Raw genomic sequence first — 20,226 nt, forward strand, 5'->3', positions numbered from 1 at the left:
GTTCTCAGTCAACTCAGAGTTTAATTCAGAGTTTGTGATTATAAGAATATATGATATAAGTTATAAACAATTATAATTGAAAAGTCTGGCAATTTTGTCTCTAAAATTCTTTGACTCTAAACTGCTTTAATTTGAAGCTAGAGATGGAGGAGTGGCTTTATTGCTTCAGATATATGTCACTTTGCTCACAGCTGATTAGTCCAGTTTGGGTTTGTGATATCTAACTCAGAATAAAACCTGCTCTGGAGCAGGGTAGCCGTGTAGCGTAAGTTACCATGGTGACGAAACCCGCTCAAAACCAGCCCACCTTCTTGAGCCCGAAAACTCAGAGTTTGCTCAAACTAAAACTTACGTGGGTCAAAACTGAAACCGGCTTCGTGCTACAGGCCACTGGTCTTCAGCAATCCCATTCTTTTTAACCAATGCATTTACATGACTCTTCCAGTTGTTTGTGAAATATAGAAGTATAGAAAAAAAAATTCAAAATGTATTAAAATATTTTTTACTCAGGATTTCTACCTGATTAAATATTTTAGAGCTTGGCATAGACAGAAAATTTTTTATACATTATAAAAATGCCCATCACTTTTTAAGATTTTATCAATTTAAACAAACCTTCTTTCTGTAGAAACCTTGGTTCCTCAAAGAAGAAAAAAGGTTGTTGAGGGGTTGTAATAAAATAAGAAAATTATCTTTTTTTTATATTGTTTTTAATATTATGTTTTAAGTAGATTTAGGTCATCTTGAGGCCCCATTGGAAGTTTGCTGAGGACCCCTAGTGGGTCTAGTGGGTTATGAACCACTGCCATAGATTTTTACACTGAGAAACTTTTCAGTATCATTAAAATGACTGTAACACATAAGCCTACCAACCAGGGCTTCTTGTTGCTTATTGCTTTATTAAGTTCTCTTCAAATCTCTTCTGATACTACATCTTAGTGGCTCAGAAAATCTTGAACCTAAAGGATCATTTGGTGCAACTTGGGGACTGTACCATCACCGTGCAGGCTAAACCCATTCAGTTCCTGGTACCCAGTTATGTTGAGGTAATAGAGACAAGCTGACATCCGTTTACAAACATGGATTGCATATTTTGGATTGCATTGTGTTCCTATGGACATGATATAAAACAACACTCTGTTTATCTCTCCATCTGTTAGATGGAAACACAGGTGTGCCCACGCAGAATCCTAGTCTCCAACCTGCCAAAGGAAGAACCTGAGGATAGAGTACTAGACAAACTAGACATACATTTCTCTAGGAAGAAGAATGGAGGCGGCGAGGTGGAGGACAGAGACATGCTACATGACTCTGGCACTGTGGTCATTACCTTTGTAGACGATAATAGTAAGTTAACTAAATTCATTAAGTCCGACACATCTGTGCAAGATGCTTGGTGCTTTTTTTTTTTAATTCTGTTTGTTTCTATTTGTCTTCAGTCGCCAAATGTCTTTCCGACAAACAAGATCATGAGGTAGACTTTGGTAAGAAGAAGTACAAGGTGAAGGTCACTCCATTCCTCAATGGCGAGATTTCACAAATGAAGGTAAGAAGAGTAGAGTATGTCACAATAATTTCAACCGTTAATGCTGGGTTGTTTATGATGTAAACTGACTGTTGCTTCCTTTCAGATCTGTAACTCAGTGTGCATGCGCACAGTGCTGCTGACGGGCATCCCTGACATCATGGACAAAGATAACCTGCAGGACAACCTGGAGATCCACTTCCAGAAGATGGCCAATGGTGGCGGAGAGGTGGAAGGCATCATGTACAACCCTCCAGGCCACACCACCCTGGCTTTGTTTGATGAGGACTCTCCTAAAGACAGCTAGAGTGTGTGAGAACACTAAAAAACCTCTACAGCCCAGAAATTGAATACTGCCTTTAGACAACAAAACAGATCATTAATTCATAATAGACTCTATAGAACTCCTGATTTGGGTCTATTTTTCAGAAAGTTATATAGTATGGATCCCTTCACCTCTTATTTACAGTAATCTTGACCTCTTTACCTATCGTAGAATATACGTTATATAGTAATATACTTAATTAATGGATACACTTAGTTGTATAGTTGTATTTCTTGTCTTTTGATGATGAAAGATCCGGTCAAATTGGGTTATGGCTTATGGAGAACAAAGTCTTTAATAAATGCTAACCAAAACTATCATTGTGATGTTTACGATACACTAATAGGAATCTCATGAAACTAAATACAAACACAAAAGAAAAGAGAAAATATATTCTGTACAATGAAAGAGAAGGTTCTAAGACCTTTTTTTTTTTTACATAACACATATTTGTTTTAAATTTGTTTGATTTTTTTGTTTTTAGTCAGTCATGCTCACTGGTGAATCTCATTATTGTAACAAAATGGTTTTAAGTTATAATTTATATTTAGTGATTATTATAAAGCTATTAAAATACATTACAATTTTATATTTTAATCAAAATCAAAGACAGTCTAACAAACACTACCATGATGATCAAAATTTATGCTTAACCACACATGAAAGCAAACTAGACCTTGTAGGTGATTGAAGCAAAAGCATATTACATATTTGGATGCAAATTGAATTTATTTGTAAAAATACAGTAACAGAAAAAGTAAAGACATCTAATTCGAAAACCCTTCGAACAAAACAAAGCAATCATGAGTGCAGCAGCAGCCCCCTCACCACAATGACAAATGTGAAAGATTCAGTCAACAAAGAGAACAGCCAACTCCATCAGGCACTTAGACAGAAGAGATGTGGAGTGCATGGATTAAAACACAAATTTAAAATGAAGGGGGGAAAAAAAAATGAAACAAGGAGCCGATAGGTATTCTAGCCATTAAAACAACACCAGGAATAAGTTAAAACCGATACACTCTACATGTTCAGTGAACATTACATATTTCACAAACACATGTACATATAGGTCACATTTTTGTTCCAAATATATCATATAGATAACACACACACACACACACACACAGAGCCGAGTAATGATCACCTACAATTATCACATCAAGACTTTTCTAGTGGTCTCTAGAGCTGCTATGCCCGGGCCGTCCTTAAGCCCTTTGTGCGTGCATAAGTTCAGCTCATGGTTTTAAATCATCTAAATCTGGCGATAACACATTGTCCTTGTCCTTCTCTAGATAGACATACACAATCATTTACACGATCTTTACAAATTTGGACTTAAAAGTCAATTTAGTGTCTTTTAAAAACAACTGTCTGTCTGTCTGTCCTCTTGCTAGTAAGAAAGAAACTTACGACACCTGTTCTCTTGCGTTACACAAACAAGCAGCTCATTGACTGAACATTTACATTAAAATGATTACGTGCAGAAGTCAGATCCTTCTCAACTGCCTGATTTCTTAGCACCATTCCCGCAATATAAAATTTGAAATGTTAATACAGATAAAAGTTGTAGGAAAATAACATTTTAGGAGACAAAAGGGAAACAGCAAAAGAGTGACTTGTTGGTAAAACAAGAAACAAAAGTTTACAGATTGGATCAGTAACTATTGCAAGGAGAATATATTTGCTTGTTGCCTATAGTTGCTTATATATGGCTTATGACACTTGTGCTCAGGTTTAAGGACGATCTCTAGTGCAACAAATTGTGCCATATGGATATCCAAGCAAGCATGGAAAGACTGCATACATGTAATAGATGGTTTTCTGTTTAGAAAGGTTGTTACTGTAGAATAACACCCCTGTCTATTTAGTCTACACACAAACACTTGAGATGAGAGGTTTTAGACATGAAACCTGCTTCAGATCGGTTAGACGATCACTGGCGCCCAGTCCCTCTGAGTGCGTCCATACTGTACACGGAGAAACAGGACAGAGGTTGAGACAGTGTGACAATGGAACGAAAGGGGAAAAAAAAAAATGTATTATTAATTCCAGGGCTATTCAAAAAACTTCTCTACCTGGATGTCAGTGAGCTCCTTATGGAATCTCTTAGCAATTTCCGGACCGTTCTTCATTGTGGGAATTTGGTAAGTCTAAATGATTTAAACAAATAAAAAGAGCAGTGTTTTCAATAAATGTACAAATGCTTATTAAACTGGCAAGATGCTGTCAGTGGACATTTGCATTAGAGAAGCAAAGTGTGCATTTCCTGGTTACCTGTCCTCTGTAGAGCAGACTGCCAACTGGACACACCACGCATGCAGTGCCTGAACCGAACACCTCCAGAATCCGGCCATCATCTAAAGCGTCTATCAGCTCCTTCATTAAAACTCTGCGCTCTGTCACTTTGAAGTCCCCCTGAAAAAGATGCATGACCCTTACAAACAGTACTATGGCAGAACTATGATATAGGCATGGCAACAGACATCTTGGTACTTGATATGTAACATGTTACTGAACAATTATCATATTCATTTACGGTATTAAAAAGAATGCCATGGTGCTAGAATGGCACATGTCCTTAATGTGTCACTGTCATGTCATTTATTTATTTGAATATTAACATACAAATATGGTTTTGCAATCTAGCAAACCTTAGATAGATATTAATGTTTTAGAGAACACATGAAGTTGAGAGTTGAGAAACTTCCCCCTTTCCATTATTGTTTCTCACCCATTCTCTGGCAAGGTCTAGCAGTGACTGCCTGGTGACTCCTGGAAGAATGATGCCATCAAGTGGAGGGGTGACCAACTCTTTCTCTACAAAGACATGCAAATGTCAGCAAATACAGTGGGTATCGAAAAGAATCACCCCCGTTTAAAATAATCACATTTTGTTGCTTTGCAAGACTGTGATGGAAATGTTTTGTATAATGGCCTCAGAAGGAGTCAAAGGTATTTACAATGTCACAAAACCAGAATGTGCAGACTGAGAATGTGATTCAAGAATTTAGAGTTTCCCAAAAAAGTGCTTAACAGCAGAACCTACAGTCACATGACTAGCTTAGATCATTACCAACTAATCACCAGAACAAATCACAGTGAAGAAAACTTGAGTGATATTGATTTTTACTCAAATGTATGTGTATCTTTCTGTTAAGGAGTCTCTCTTGGTTGTTGTGACCAGTGGGCTCCCGGCCGTGAATACACTTTTATTCCTGCAAAGAGCAACTTGGGAGTGGTGTCTGGTATATGCTGTGCAGCTGAAGAATAGAAATACTAAAGATTCTACGCTCAAAAGACCACCGCAAAGACAGCGATAGTGTTGGAAGACTATAGAGCCGTTCTCGGGCTGAGGCTGTAATACTCTGAGTTAGTATTAAAGAACCTGTGTCGGACCAGCGTACAGCTGAGAAGGACGGTGAGAGTGTATAGATGCTAAAGACCTGTGTGCTCATGTGTGATTGAGGTAGTGATAGTAGCTTCTTGACAGGACGCCGTCACCATACTTCAGGGAAGTATTGTATTGTATTGTGAGTATTTGGGGAATTCAGGGAATTAGCTCGAGATACTGTAGTTATTATATTAACAACTGGAAGTTGTTTAAATTGTCAGTGGTGAAGTCAGGTTAGTATTGGGAATTTCCACAATAAGACGGACACAGTTTTTGTTTCATCCAGCTATATTTACTCAGTGCAACTTATAACATCCAAGTGAAAGATTTAACACCAACATGTCAGAAAAACAAAACAAAAAAACAAAAAAACAGAATCACTGAGTTGGAAAAAGGATCACCCCCTTGTGTCAGTATTTTGTTGAACCACCTTTTGCTTGAATTACAGCCTTTAGTCTCTTGGGATCTGTCTCCGTCTCTACTAACTCTGCACATCTAGACATCCTTCAACCACTGTGAGCTCAGTTTTGCTGTGTGCTTTGGGTCATTGTCATGTTGGAAGGTAAACCTTCTTCCCATCTGAGCAGTTTCCTCCTGGCTCTTTCATCCAGTTTGGAGTGACGTCCTGATCCAGGGAGGGTCTGGGCTCTGACTAGGCCATGCAAGGACATTCACCTTTTTCTCCTTCATCCACTGTGTGGTCAGTTTTGCTGTGCTTTGGGTCACTGTCATGTTGGAAGGTAAACCTTCTTCCCATTGACAACTTTCTGGCAGAGGGCAGCAGATTTTTCTCAAGAATTTGATGGTATTTTGCCCCATCCACTTTTCCTTCTATCCTGACAAGTGCTCCAGTCCCTGCTGCAGAGAAACACCCCCAGAACAGGATATTAGCACCTCCATGCTTTACTGGAGGAATGCGGTTATTTGGATGGTGAACTGTATAGGATTTCCACCAGACATATCGTTTGGTGCTGAGGCCAAATAATTCAGTTTTAGTCTCATCTGCCTCAGAATCTTCAAGGTGTGTTTTGGCAAAGCTCAGTCGTGACTGCATATGGCCTTTCTTTGGGAGTGGCTTTTTTCTTGCAACCCTCCCATAAAGCCACATTTCTGCAGAATGTGTGATATTGTTGTCACATGCACACAATGATCACTCTTTGTTATAAATTCCTGCAGCTGCTTCAGAGTTGCTGTAGGCCTCTTGGTCGCCTCTCTGACCAGTTTCCTCCTGGCTCTTTCATCCAGTTTGGAGCGACGTCCTGATCCAGGGAGGGTCTGTGTTGTACCAAATACCTTCCATTGATAAAGCCTTTGAATTTTTTTTGTATCCGTCTCCTGACTTGTGCCTGTCCACAACTTTATCCCGGAGATCTTTTGACAGTGCCTTGCCACCCATAGTTGATTGTTTGCTTCAGTTGCTCTACCAAGGAAATGCTCCAGGAAAACTCTTTTCATTCTGAGCTGATCAAAATGACCACAGCTGATCACAGTTGAAAGTCAAATGGCTTTGTGTGCCATTGAGATGGTGATTAGCTACACCTGATTAAGTTTACAAGTCATTTTTAGGAGGGGGTGATCCTTTTTCCAACTCAGTGATTCTCGGTTTTTATTTTTTTCTGACATGTTGGTGTTATATCTTTCACTTGGATGTTATAAGTTGCACTGAGTGAATACAGCTGGATAAAACAAAAACCGTGTCGGTCTTCATTTCAGGCTGCAAAGCAACAAAATGGGATTATTTTAAAGGGGGTTGATTCTTTTCTATACCTACTGTACATTTTACCACCAGCAGAGGGAGACAATCATTATTCATGGAATAACAAATTACTAAACATCAACATCTTGACAAACTATGAAGCAGGCCACACTGTACAGTGCAGTGCACTTGACTTAACCTTGCTATTTTGAGAGTGAGAAATGAACTGGAAGCAATATATACTGTGACTTTTTTTCTCGTCAGGGCTCCCATACCATTTTATCGATGATTTTCCATAACTTTTTTATTTCTTCATGATTATCAAATAAGGATTTTTAAAAATCACTTGATAGAGACTACACACACACACACACACACACACACACACCAATTTCTAGCCTATTAAATATTGTACAGAATTGTTCATGATAGAAATTTCCATAGCTTAAAATTGTATTTATTTTCAAGACATTTCTAGGTCTGCAAATCATGATTCTCTCATATTGCCAAGTGTTTCATGACTGCAGAATCCCAGTTAGGTATTTTTACACACCAAAATGTATGGGTAGCATGCTGCGGTTTTATTCCTAAAATAACATAACCCTTGTAAAAAATACTGTCTACAGAAACAAGAGCCACAACATCCATATGTGTAAACATAGGCATTTAAAGGTACACTATATTAGTTTTTTTTTTAAATATTAGTTCCAAATTTACAAAATTTATATAACGAGTGAGCGTAAATTTATATACATCATGAATCCATCTTCCAAACTGTGCTTTTATCTTATCCTGAATCACTTCCGTATGCCAATAATAAGGGTTTATATTCAGACTATTTTAGACGTATTGGGACGACAACCACTGCGGAGAAGCCAAGTACCTACATGACTCGTCATATCCATAAACAGTGAGAAGTAGCTCCGGCTACAATGTTTTTTCCACAAGGCGCATGCAGTTTTGTTTATTATCCGCTAGAGTGCCAACAGTTACAAAGTGTACCTTTAAATAAGCACATGTTGTGTACTAAAACACACTTTTGCACCTAAAACACGTTAGGACTGCAGAAGCTTTTAATTCAGAGTTTCTAGATGCTACTCTCCCTCTCACCTCCTTTCTCTGTGGTCCAGTAGATGAAGAGATTCATGGTTCCGACCTCCGTGATCTCCTCATTCTCTCCGTACAGCCAGAGGACCTGCTGGCAGCCCTGCTTGGCCGCCTCGCTCTGAACAGCAATCGTCGGCCCGTAGTTACTAAGAAACATAAAGCCACAATCACAGAGGTGCATTCAGGCGATAAAACACTGGCATGGATTAGTGGCATGGAAAACATGGATTATTACATTGAAACCAAACATTTTAAAGGATAAGAGGTTTATAACGAACAGCGGGAAGCACTTCAATTCATAATATAAACAGACATCAGATAATCTGAACACTCAGGACAGCAGCACAAGCTTTGCTGAAGTGGACCTTAAATGCATAATGGGACAGTAAGATAAGGACTGATAAGAGAGTAGGGAGAGATACAGCACATAAACAGAAACCAGAGCTGCATTAGCGTAAAGGGTTAGCAGATCGCAAAGAATTTACCATGATCCCAAGTTGCAACTTGTACATGAGCAGCCTACTACAGCCTGTGCAATGTACTGAATTTCTCTGAATAACCTGAATGTGAAAAGCTACTCCTAAGACTCCAAAGTGGCACAATAATGGTTAAAAAAAAAAAAAAACTCCAATGTTTGCCTTGAGTCATTCAAAGGGCAATAGAGTGTGACAAACAAATACAGCAGAAGTGTAATTGCTCTTCTGCCATTCATGATCTCACCATTAAAACAAACGAGAAAATGCATCACTATCCTGCAACAGTAAGAAACTGAAAATTGGATCGGCTTACCAACAAAAGTCTCAAAAAACACTTGCAATACTACAGAACGGTTAACGTTATACCCTTATGGAAAATGCATAGCAGAGAAAAAATGGTTCTAAAGAATTAGAGTTTAGAGTTTATGTTTCTGCTTTAATTTTGTGGGGTAAACTAGACAAAGTTTGGATTTCTGGGCGAGGTGGAGTGAACTGCAGTGCTAATAGATGAATGCTCATGAATGCACAGTTGAGTACAGAAGACCAACTGCCAAGGTCAGGATTTTTACATTTCAGTTTCTTTTTCACCAAACTCTGTTGTATATACCCATAACACTTGGAATATGCAGCATGTGTCACAGGAATGTTATTTTTTTTTTTAAAGCCAGACTCTGGTCACTATTCACTGCCATTATATGAACAAGCACAAGCAGGCCATTTTTTTTAATCAAATTTCTTTTAGTGATCCAAAAACGAAAGAAGGGCATATGGCATTAGAACAACACCAGGGTGAGTAAATAAATCATTTACATTTTTGAGTGAACTAACTTAACAAGAACATATTACACAATTTATTGCAACAATAATATAAAAATAAAAGCAGAAAAAAAGAGACAAAGCAGTAGAAAAAAATAACATTTTAATTTGAGATTTCAGGGACTTTTTTTCTGCCAACAATGAAAAATATTTTCATTTGATTTATTATTGTACAACTCTTAAAATGTATATATATGTAAAGAATATGTCACCAAGCTTTTGTGAAAACTCACCCGCCCATCTTGTATTCTCCAACGCCGCCCCTCCAGGCCCGGACATATCGAGGATCTGCCAGCAATGACACCGGACTAAAGCCTCCAGTTGCAAAATAAGGTCCAACGGGCCCAATGATGACAAAGAGCAAAGAATGACCTGTTCGAGACACACCTAGAGAAGGCTGCAAAAAGAAAGAGGGTCACCATTAAAGATAAAAAGATCAAAATCATTCAACAAATTATATTTTAATATCTATAGTCTCTTACTTCAGTTCCTATGAAGGTTGGTCTGATGTACAGGCTGGCGTCTGTGGAGTAAGGAACCCATTCTTGGTCGACCTCAATCAGCTTATTGATACACTTTATCAGTTCGACCTTATCAAACAACTAAGAGGGATGAAAGAGAGAGAGAATATGCTGATGGAGATGGGAGCGGATACGGCACACAGATTGGCTAAGTGGAGATGTGATAATAATATCACAGAGCACTAGTCAATAAGCTGAAGTAATGGCCAGTGCAATAAGATAAAGACTAACAGGCAGGCAGCTCCTCTCGGTGCTCCGGTACATGCGCTCCATATTCAGCATAGGCCTGAAGAGACGGATATGGTTATCTACTCCCCGGAAAGCCTTCATACCCTCAAATAGCTGAGAATAAAACAGAATATCAGACAAAAATGATTTAATAAAAAAAGGCACAAATTTTGGAAATTAGTCTTAAACATTATTAGCAAGCCCTATAGTTCACTTCAGTTTAAAATGGATCATATTAAATAAACCTATATTAAGACAAGGTCAAATAACTGTGCAGAACATTCATGGAAATACTAGCTGTAGCAATAAGATTACTCAGCCTTACCAAGCTCACAGAGGCATTTATTTGTTAGAAAATACAGTATAAATAATATAATTATAATATGAATATTGAAATATTATTATATTCTAAAATAGCTGTTTTCTATTCTAATATGTGACCCTGGACCACAAAACCAGTCATAAGGGTAAATTTTTCTAAAATGTATTCCTGTGATGGCAAAGCTGATTTTCAGCAGTCATTACTCCAGTCTTCAGTGTCACACGATCCTTGCAGATTTTCTGCTCATAAGGCATTTGATATAAATTTCAAGTATAAATATCAGTGTTGAAAATAGTTGTGCTGCTTAATATTTTTGTGGAAACGTGATACATTATTTTGTTCAGGATTCCTAAAAATGTAAATAAATATAGAAAAGAACAGCATTTATCTGCATTAAAAAATATTTTGTAAACTTGTTAATACCTTTACTGTGTCTTTTGATCAATGTTTTTCATTCTTCATTAATTTCTTTCCAAAAAACAAAAAAAAAACGTACTGACCCCAAACTTTTGAGCAGTATTGCATATAAACATCACTGTCAAGCTTCATAATTAACTATATATTCATCAAGATTATTTAATGTAATATAAAATTAACTAATTTTGTATTAAAAATGTATAAGATTAAGAATTATAAACAACATATACATACATAAAATAATAATAATTTAATACAATATTTTAATAAATGATTAATTGCAATCACAATATCAAGGAGATGTATATATATAGTGCAGACACTTCATTTCTACATTTTCACAGTTTGTTGGGGCACAGCATCTGACAGAATTCAGATAAAAACAGCATACTTGGGAAATAAAGTCAACTTGCTTTTGAATAAATGAGAAAAAAAGATGCTAGGAACCATGTGGCTCACACACTCCCTCACCTCTATGGAGTAATGCAGGGCTGAGGAAGCAGGGTGAAGGGACAGATTCTGGAAGGGCTTGATCTGAGGAGCCTCCCATCCTCCTGCTGCAGACCAGCTGATGGTCAGCATGTGGTCGGAAAACTGCTTGCCGAACACGAGGGTTGAGGGGTCTGGCTTTGGCTTCACTACAGGGTTCCTCTCTATGGTAAGATCTGCAGCCTGACACAAACAAACGGGGAGAAAAAGAGGGAGAGAAAACGAAAAGACAGAGAGGGGCGGGGAGTAAAGCGGGCACGTGGAGAGGAGTTTATTCATTATCATTGATTGCACATGCATTTGAAAAATGAATCTGGATTCATCATGCCAGTCAAGCTCTTATGGAAATTGAATTAAATTAAATTGCAGTGAGAAGGGAAGGGGGTGTTGGAAAAAAAGAAAGCATGCAAGAAGGCAAAAGCACAAAGAAAAGAGACGTCAGATCCCACAAGGTGACACCGTGGCCTGCTTAACACTTCAGAAAATGCAACTTTACAGGTCTGGAAGACCTGCATTGCCCCAAAAATGGGATCGTATACTCTGAGCCAACTGAAACAAACACACATAATCACAAGACCTGAAAGCCCAGGCTGACCTGTGGTGGCATGGAAAAAAAGTGGTGCATAAACCTAGCACAACACGGTTGTTTCAATACCTTAAAGGAAGAACTGACGAACCGCAACGACCCACATGACAGGGAGAGAGGCTGAAGAAAGCGTCCATTCAGTGCCTTAAAACACAGAAACAGAGAGTGACTTCAACCGTTTCCTTTCATAACCCAGTCAGACACAGAGCACGTTCTTCTTGACAGCTGTTGTATAGCCCTCGTGAGATGTTAAGGTTGAGTATGTACTAGCTGTATATACCTGCATTTGTGCACAATGAGACAGCTGGCTCTCACAGTAGCAGTGCTTTTTAATAGCTAAAAAACCCTGAGTGAATAAGTAAAGCAAAGAAAGGAAATGTGTGTTTGCCTATTTTACTCTAAGACATACACTAGTCCTACTCTTATTACTGTTTTGTTTTCGTGCTTTATTATACATTTGTTTACATAATAAATAATATAGCAGGGCTACACGATAGCTCTGTCAGGAGATCTAGCCAAACTCTGTGCATAATTTGGCAGGCAAAAGCGTCTTATGGCAAGATATTTTACCACTAGTTCCTGAAAAACTAACTAGCACATAATTTTGCAACTAGTATTATTTTAATTATTATTAAGTAAACCGATAGTGACTAGTATCATTTTCAACTTCACCATAATAATTATTCATTCAGTTATCTCTTTGCTACTAGTCACTACCAAAATATCGTCAAGTAACTATAACACCAAAGTTAATGGTAGAAAAGTGAAAAGAGTTCAAAGGCAAAAGTTGCAACAATTCACTTCCAAGTAGCATTCCAGTATTACTAGTAACTATAATTTAAGTAGTACTTACATATTTTTAGTATTAGGACACTACTATGAAACTGATTTTTTTTAAATCTCACAATTTACAATGGCTTTTCACTTACATGTAATGACTAGTCAAAACTTTATAGTTCAACATTAAAAACTAAATTTCAATATTAAAATCTAGAAAGATGAAACATTTAGTTACATGTACCTAAAATATAAGTGCAAACACTGCATGATAAGTTACAAGTGAAACAGGAATACCTACCAGCAACAAGTGCTTTACATACTAGTCAGAAGTGGGTAGTTAATATCACAGATCCCTATTGATTATATTTGCAAACCGTAACCAGCAAAAGTGGAATAGTTACTTGTTGGATCGTGACTAATAGTAAATGAATACCAGTGACTCGTTAACTGAAAAGACATTGATTACTATTACTGGAATGAATACTAGTATCTATCTGATAAATTGCTACAAGTAAAACTGCAAACCCTACTAGTCATTATAGCATTATTATTATTATTATATAATGTTATTATTATAACATTATATCATATTGTAGAATATTATCATATTATAGAATATTATTATTATTATTATTATTATTATTATTATTATGTTATTATATATTTTTTTGTTTGTCTGGAAACATAAAAAAAAATAAAATGTATTTATTTTGTATATTTTTATGAATGATTGTTACGGCGGCTTGCCATAGGCGCGTGCGTTCATACGGAAATACATTCACAACGCAAGCGTTAATCCGCGATTGCCGATGTACAGGCAGGTTTGCGTATGAACAGCAATTCAGAGTGAGAATCAACAAATGACCCTCTGATGTTTTATCCAAATATAAAACCAAACGCTTAAAAATATGCATCCCGCTCATGTAATAATTGAAACATGCGAGTTGTCGATTTGCAACGACGGTGATCTGCAGTTTAAAGCTGCTAAATTCTGTTCTGTTAAATAAACTCCATACACGTCGAGAGTATTTAGACAGAGCCGTTAATTATTGACAGAAGGATTTGGAGATGTGGCAGGGGGATAAGTAAAATGATCTTTGAACTCACCGTCCTGATCGCTGCCATTGCTGCAGTGCTGAGATGAATGGTAAACTAGTCCGAGTGGGAGCAGCTGCCCGGGACTGGCTGATCTCTGCGTTCCGGATTGGACCCGTTAAGAAAACAGAGACAATGTGCTCAGGCTTTGAATCGTTAAAAGTTTCTTCAATTTTCATTTAAACTCATTCGCATAATTCTCAATTATATATTTTTTTGTTTGTCTGGAAACATAAAAAAAAATAAAATGTATTTATTTTGTATATTTTTATGAATGATTGTTACGGCGGCTTGCCATAGGCGCGTGCGTTCATACGGAAATACATTCACAACGCAAGCGTTAATCCGCGATTGCCGATGTACAGGCAGGTTTGCGTATGAACAGCAATTCAGAGTGAGAATCAACAAATGACCCTCTGATGTTTTATCCAAATATAAAACCAAACGCTTAAAAATATGCATCCCGCTCATGTAATAATTGAAACATGCGAGTTGTCGATTTGCAACGACGGTGATCTGCAGTTTAAAGCTGCTAAATTCTGTTCTGTTAAATAAACTCCATACACGTCGAGAGTATTTAGACAGAGCCGTTAATTATTGACAGAAGGATTTGGAGATGTGGCAGGGGGATAAGTAAAATGATCTTTGAACTCACCGTCCTGATCGCTGCCATTGCTGCAGTGCTGAGATGAATGGTAAACTAGTCCGAGTGGGAGCAGCTGCCCGGGACTGGCTGATCTCTGCGTTCCGGATTGGACCCGTTAAGAAAACAGAGACAATGTGCTCAGGCTTTGAATCGTTAAAAGTTTCTTCAATTTTCATTTAAACTCATTCGCATAATTCTCAACACAGGCCAGTGTGATATTTGCATCAGAAGGCTCGTTTGAAATATCTTAAATGTTATTATTCGTGATGTGCAGGAGGATATAGCCTTAAAAACTCAAATGCTGGAAACTTCAGGCTTTCTAAATAAGTAGGATATTTCTGAACTCTCATATGATATGGTTTAATAAATAGTCGGTTATATCATAATATTTATCGTCTTTATATGAATTTTAAAAGTCATTAATGTTACAAACAAAACTATTCCCATCCATCAAAGGGTTAATAATAACCCGAGGGTAGGCGTGACGGAGCTCTCGCATCTGATTGGATAAGAAAGTAGGGGTCAAATCTACGCAATCGCCGGGGTTAAACAAGGTTATGAGGAAACATTCCATTCATTGGCCAGTATATGAGGCGTTGGTCCGATCCTGTTAAATGATTGGCTTTTGGACATTTGAAGAAATATGTTTTATGTCACTACCTTCAGCTGATGAAAATAAAAATAGCCTGTCATCTGTGTTGGTCACTATTGTAAACAAGCCTGTGTAGCTTTAGATTGCACAGAAACCTAGTTTTCCATTTGCATATTTAATGGATTTAGGATTAGAAATGTTATTTTCTGTCTCAATCAAAAATTTCATCAATCTTTATTATTAGATTAAGCTCTTCAGTCATTAGTATTTACTGTCTTTGAACTTGCATATACCATAAAAGCAGCACATTTCCAGCTGTTTAATACAGTTAAGGACTCACCAGATCTTTTAATGGCCACAACATTTTGATATCAAAAGATTCACAACAGTATCAACACTGTACACGGGTTGGCTTATATTACTACAGGGCTCTACAGTGCGACCATTTCAGTCGCATTTGCGACTGAAAACTACTGCGCTCAGAATAATCCCCATAAGTGGCATTTTAAAGAAGTTCTGACATACTTTTCCTAGCTACTATTAAATGATCTGACAACAATGTAAATTAATGAAGCTTTTTAATTACTACAAACAATTTTAGAAATACAATGTATGAAGCAAATCACAACCTGTCAAGACTCATTAAAGATTTGAAAAATCATTACATCACAGATAAAATTGGATCATTGTCCAACAAACTGTCCAGGGAATGTTTACATGTAAACATCAGTAAGTCTTTGCACATTCATGGTACTGTAATTCACAGTGCAGGTCCCTTTCATATAATATTGAACTAATATTTGCATTAAAAAAATTAAAAACTCAGCATTTAGATTAATTAATTAAGATTTCATGGATACCCCGAAAAGTCTTATTACCATTAGATATACAAACAACTGGCTTAAATTTAAATTGAACAATTATTGCACCATTTACCTGATCATGAAGCAGCATGAAAGTACGAAATGGCAAGTAAAAGAAAAAACATTTTTAATTGCTTAGAAGTTAAGTAAACTTTCAAGAATGTGATTGTTTAACATTAAGCTTAAACTCGTTCAAATAAAAGTTGTGCAAATCAATTTGCACAATGATTTGAAATGGTGCAATGATTTAGAAAAATCTGCAAAGTAATTTCATGGAGCTTTCCATCACAGTCTGGTTATGGAATTTGGCTTTTGAAGCCATAGTTCAGTTCAGCCCCTCCACTTAGAAACAAATCTATCCCAGTACAGAAAGTGGCATCAGCTGCCAAGAAGAGGGCAGCTAATCCACTCTCAGCCTCCGTTCCCATTCGACCAATCAGCTGTTGAGTAGAAATATGTTACTGTAATATATTCAGCAGAACACCATTCTTCTATTGCTCATTTAGCCTTATGAACACTTACCTGAGCATTTTCTCCCCCCTTAACAGTGGCAGCAGCATCTTCTGTGTGGCCTGCAAGCTCCTCCCACAGAGGCGTCATTATATTGCTTGGAGAGATGCTGTAAGAGTGTTTGAATGTTAGTAAACAGCATGTTCACAGATAGAAATTCAATAGGATTAGAAACAGAGAGAATCCGAAACAGTTAAGATATAAATAAAGAAGTAAGGGACAGCTTTAGATGTCAGGGGGACTGGGGGTAATGGCACTCACCAGTTCACTCTCACTTGATAGCGACTCTCGTCCACAGCCATTGCTTTAGTCATGGCAGTGATGGCCCCCTTGTGGATATATGTGAGTATTACTGTAACTTCCAACTTGTAAGATGATCACGTAAAGCACTCGGGACAAGCAGAGAAACTCACCTTGGTTGCCACATAGGGAGCCGCATCTTTTTGACCTATTGAGGCGACAAGGCTGGACAAATTGATGATGTTTCCTTGTGTTTTACGCAGATACGGCAGTGCATACTGACCCAAGGTAATGAAAAGAAAAAATCAGTCATTCTGCACAAGTAAATAGACCAAACCAAAGTTTTTTACATCACTTCCTTACCTTTGAAGCAAGGAAGTAACTGATGAGGTTCAGATTAAGCAGGTCTCTAAACTCCTCTGCAGTGGTTTCATCTGTGGTCTTGTGAGGGGGGTCTGATAGAGGATTGAAATAAAAATATATTTCTTTATTAATTTATTAGACAATTTATTTAGAAAAAAATTATTACTATTTTGTAAAAATAAATAAATAAATATTAATAGAAATTTTCTCCAAATACATCTAAAAGCCTCTGGTTAAAATAAAATAAAACAAATAAAAAGTTCAAAGTACAAAAAAATGTAACAAGGGTGAATAAAACTTTGACTTACGCCACCCAGCATTGTTCACCAAACAGTCTAATTGTCCAAACCTCTCAATCGTCACATTGATTAATCGCTTCAAGATAAGATACGATCATTAAAATGAATGAAACAATACATTTAGAACTATATGACATATTTGTTTTGAAAGTCCTTATGTACTATAAAAATAAAATAAGAAAAACAACATTGTAATTCTAATTATTTTTAAAAGCCTAACCCACAAAACAGCACAAAAAACATTTTTTTGTATAATACTGATCTCAAGTTTTATATGGAGACCTTTTCAAAAATAATAAAAGAACTTAAAAGTTTAATTGTTAATTACTTATTAGTTAAGTATTACTATTATTTTATCTGTTTCCTCTGCATTATGTATTTGCTCTCATGTAAATACAAGTTTAAGAAGAAAAAGGAAAGATAAAAGTGTAAGACAGAGATGTTATGATTGAATGTAACGACACATGAACGCCTGAGGATACCTTGATGTCATCCTCTTTTGTCACATCACATGACACAAACGTACATGATCCCGGTCCTTCCTTATTCAGCGCAGATTCAAGAGACTGGCCAGCTGACAATTCAGCTGACAATTGTAAAAAAAGAAGGAAACGTTATTGCATTTACTGGTGAAAGAAACGTATAGCTAAAAGGCTATTTGAAATCATATCACATACTCTCTTGTGCGCAGAACACAACTTTGGCTCCGTTTTGTACTGCAAAGCAAACACGAATTTAATTTTACTTACTCTCCCTTTTCTTTCGATTACTTAATGGAAAGATAAATATGATAAACCCTTACCAAACACTTTAACGATGCCCCTTCCAATGCCTCTGGTGCCCCCAGTAACGATGACAAATTTGTTGACATAACGCTGAGCACAAGCCATGCTACTACGTTATACGTTCACTTATGTGTACTTATGCAGCAAATGTAAATAATGTCAAATTTCTGCACAGGACTGACAGAGTCTGATCGAGTAAGCGGTTCCTAAAGTACTGAAGTCATCTGATAAAGAAGTAGTAGCTACCCGATGTCATGTGTGTGTCAACTAGAGATGTTCGCTTCCTGGACGAATCGTTATTTTGAAGCTATTCAGTGAACTTGAGGAACCAGTTCGCCAAGTCCCACTGAATCGTCTGAAATATGATCCAATTCCGGGTTTCCCAACTCTTCTTAACTTAGCGCTGCAACAGCAGGTGCTCCAAACTCCAAAACTCTAGTAACGTTGCACTGAACTGAGAACAGTCTCTTTCGGACATGTCTGATGTGCAGAACAGCGGCATAAAACGGAGCATGCGCGTAACTTGCTGGTCCGTGTAGTGTGTGAGGATCGCAAAGCTGGATAGCTGTATTTTGAAACACACTTCTTTAATTTTATAATTGATACAAAAATAATTTTGTATTTTATATACTTTGTCCCAACAGTTACTTAAAAAAACAACAACAACAACACTATAGCACTATAAATATTTCCACAAAAATCGCCAGTGTAGCTGTCCACTGAACTAAAGTTGCACAAACGAGCAAGAGTCTTTCTGATATTACAAGCATACGTGACTCGAGGACCTGAATGAGGGAACGTGCAAGTTTCTTTAGGTTCTCATGAATTCTGTAAACATGTCAGTTGATTAAGAAAATTATATTCACTTTATAGTTTTTATTATTATGTTTCTTACATTGTGTATGTATGTGTGTATAGTTTGTGTATGTGTGTGTATAGCATTGCACTGTCTTGGCATTCATTGTGGACAGCAAAGTAAGAATTTCATTGCTCAGGGAAACTTGTTTTCCTCACTGGGCATATGACAATAAACGCTTTGAATCCTTGTATCCTTGAATTTATATGGACTTGTTAAACATCCGGGTTTCACATCACTGAATATATTGGGCGCTTTGAAAAACTTTAATGTATTACTATTAGGCCAAAGGTGAAAAAAACGTCGACTTACGCCACCCAGCGTTGTTTGTCCAAAACTCTCAATCATCACACTGATTAATGGCTTCAATGTAAGAAGATATGACAATAATAAATAATACATTTAAAACTGTGACATATTTGTTTTGAAAGTCTCTGTGTATCATAAAATGAAAGGTACTAGTCTACATTATAGCCTAATTCAAATTATTTTTAAATTATTTTAAAATTATTTAAACGCAATAATAATTATTATTCACAAAATAGCACAAAAATGCATTAGTATTTATAATATTGATCTCAGTTTTAATATGTAAACCTTTTCAAATATGGAACATACTAAAACCATAAAATGTTAAACTGCTAAAGCTTTTTAAATCTGTGCAATTTATTATACTAATGCTAATTATTATTATTATTATTATTATTATTATTATATACTTATTTTTATTATTATTATTATCATCATTATTATTAAATCATCTATCACTTACACATGACTTTAGGTGTGCTGGGATAATAGCATATAATGATGTTGATGTTTTGTTTATTTATTTTTTATTTTTATTGAACAGGTTAATTGAAACAAACTGTCCAAGAGAACCAGTTTGCGGGGGGTGGAGGGGGAATTAAACGTAAGAACTGAACTGAAAAAAGACACTATTCACTATTTTTCAGTATAGACAGTATTTCTACAAAGAATAATTAAATTTTATTATTATTATTATTAACTGAGATTGGAATGTTCGTGGAATATTGCAACAGAATATTTTTAAATTCATATCATGAACTGCATGACTAATGTACTACAAAAGAAATACACAAGTGACTTGAAAACCCTGAAAATTAAAAAAAAAAATTAGGATACACTTTCCAATATACACATTTTAAACATGAACCCCAATTTTGCTCATTATTATGAATAATAATATTCAGAATTTTTGTATATTCTAAATAATTAATTGTTTTGTTTCCTGGCAGAAATGCTGGTGTGGGATAAAATAACAAATTGCAAAA

The 20,226-nt window shown here is 36.5% G+C and overlaps 3 protein-coding genes across 9 annotated transcripts in view; 1 reads left to right on the forward strand and 2 right to left on the reverse strand.

Moving 5' to 3' along the window:
* ifi35 (interferon-induced protein 35) overlaps nucleotides 1–15,860 on the forward strand; it is an 18,363-nt gene extending 2,503 nt beyond the window's left edge. For 4 of the 5 annotated variants that reach the window (XM_016476910.1, XM_016476912.1, XM_016476911.1 and 1 more), the window contains 4 exons: nucleotides 940–1,046; nucleotides 1,161–1,347; nucleotides 1,440–1,546; nucleotides 1,632–2,167. In XM_016476910.1, coding sequence (XP_016332396.1) covers nucleotides 940–1,046; nucleotides 1,161–1,347; nucleotides 1,440–1,546; nucleotides 1,632–1,832 — 602 coding nt within the window. In that variant the 3' untranslated portion in view covers nucleotides 1,833–2,167. Of the gene's footprint in view, nucleotides 1–939; nucleotides 1,047–1,160; nucleotides 1,348–1,439; nucleotides 1,547–1,631; nucleotides 2,168–15,848 lie in introns of those variants that run through there. The other variant, XR_001633195.1, reaches the window with a different exon arrangement.
* Nucleotides 2,569–14,951, reverse strand: LOC107680854 (branched-chain-amino-acid aminotransferase, cytosolic-like). Of its 3 annotated transcripts, none has more exons than XM_016476908.1 (11): nucleotides 14,433–14,951; nucleotides 11,972–12,046; nucleotides 11,299–11,499; nucleotides 10,092–10,202; nucleotides 9,822–9,941; nucleotides 9,573–9,736; nucleotides 8,051–8,193; nucleotides 4,585–4,670; nucleotides 4,128–4,268; nucleotides 3,929–4,003; nucleotides 2,569–3,820 (listed from the first exon to the last, which is right to left on the reverse strand). In XM_016476908.1, the coding sequence occupies exons 1-11, from the start codon at nucleotides 14,448–14,450 to the stop codon at nucleotides 3,779–3,781; spliced, it is 1,176 nt and encodes a 391-aa protein (XP_016332394.1). In that variant the 5' UTR covers nucleotides 14,451–14,951; the 3' UTR covers nucleotides 2,569–3,778. The 3 variants fall into 3 exon arrangements, with proteins under 3 accessions (XP_016332394.1, XP_016332393.1, XP_016332392.1); XM_016476907.1 differs by lacking the exon at nucleotides 14,433–14,951 and adding an exon at nucleotides 13,790–13,949; XM_016476906.1 differs by lacking the exon at nucleotides 14,433–14,951 and having other exon boundaries at nucleotides 11,299–11,654; nucleotides 11,972–12,047.
* LOC107680856 (hydroxysteroid (17-beta) dehydrogenase 14) lies at nucleotides 15,614–18,558 on the reverse strand. The gene is made up of 9 exons (XM_016476914.1): nucleotides 18,093–18,558; nucleotides 17,968–18,006; nucleotides 17,773–17,876; nucleotides 17,300–17,366; nucleotides 16,992–17,083; nucleotides 16,802–16,906; nucleotides 16,650–16,717; nucleotides 16,401–16,497; nucleotides 15,614–16,318 (listed from the first exon to the last, which is right to left on the reverse strand). The coding sequence occupies exons 1-9, from the start codon at nucleotides 18,178–18,180 to the stop codon at nucleotides 16,175–16,177; spliced, it is 804 nt and encodes a 267-aa protein (XP_016332400.1). The 5' UTR covers nucleotides 18,181–18,558; the 3' UTR covers nucleotides 15,614–16,174.
* Nucleotides 18,559–20,226: the final 1,668 nt, after the last annotated feature.

Source organism: Sinocyclocheilus anshuiensis, unplaced genomic scaffold (assembly GCF_001515605.1).
Source record: "Sinocyclocheilus anshuiensis isolate Anshui unplaced genomic scaffold, SAMN03320099.WGS_v1.1 scaffold1230, whole genome shotgun sequence".
NCBI lineage: Eukaryota > Metazoa > Chordata > Actinopteri > Cypriniformes > Cyprinidae > Sinocyclocheilus > Sinocyclocheilus anshuiensis.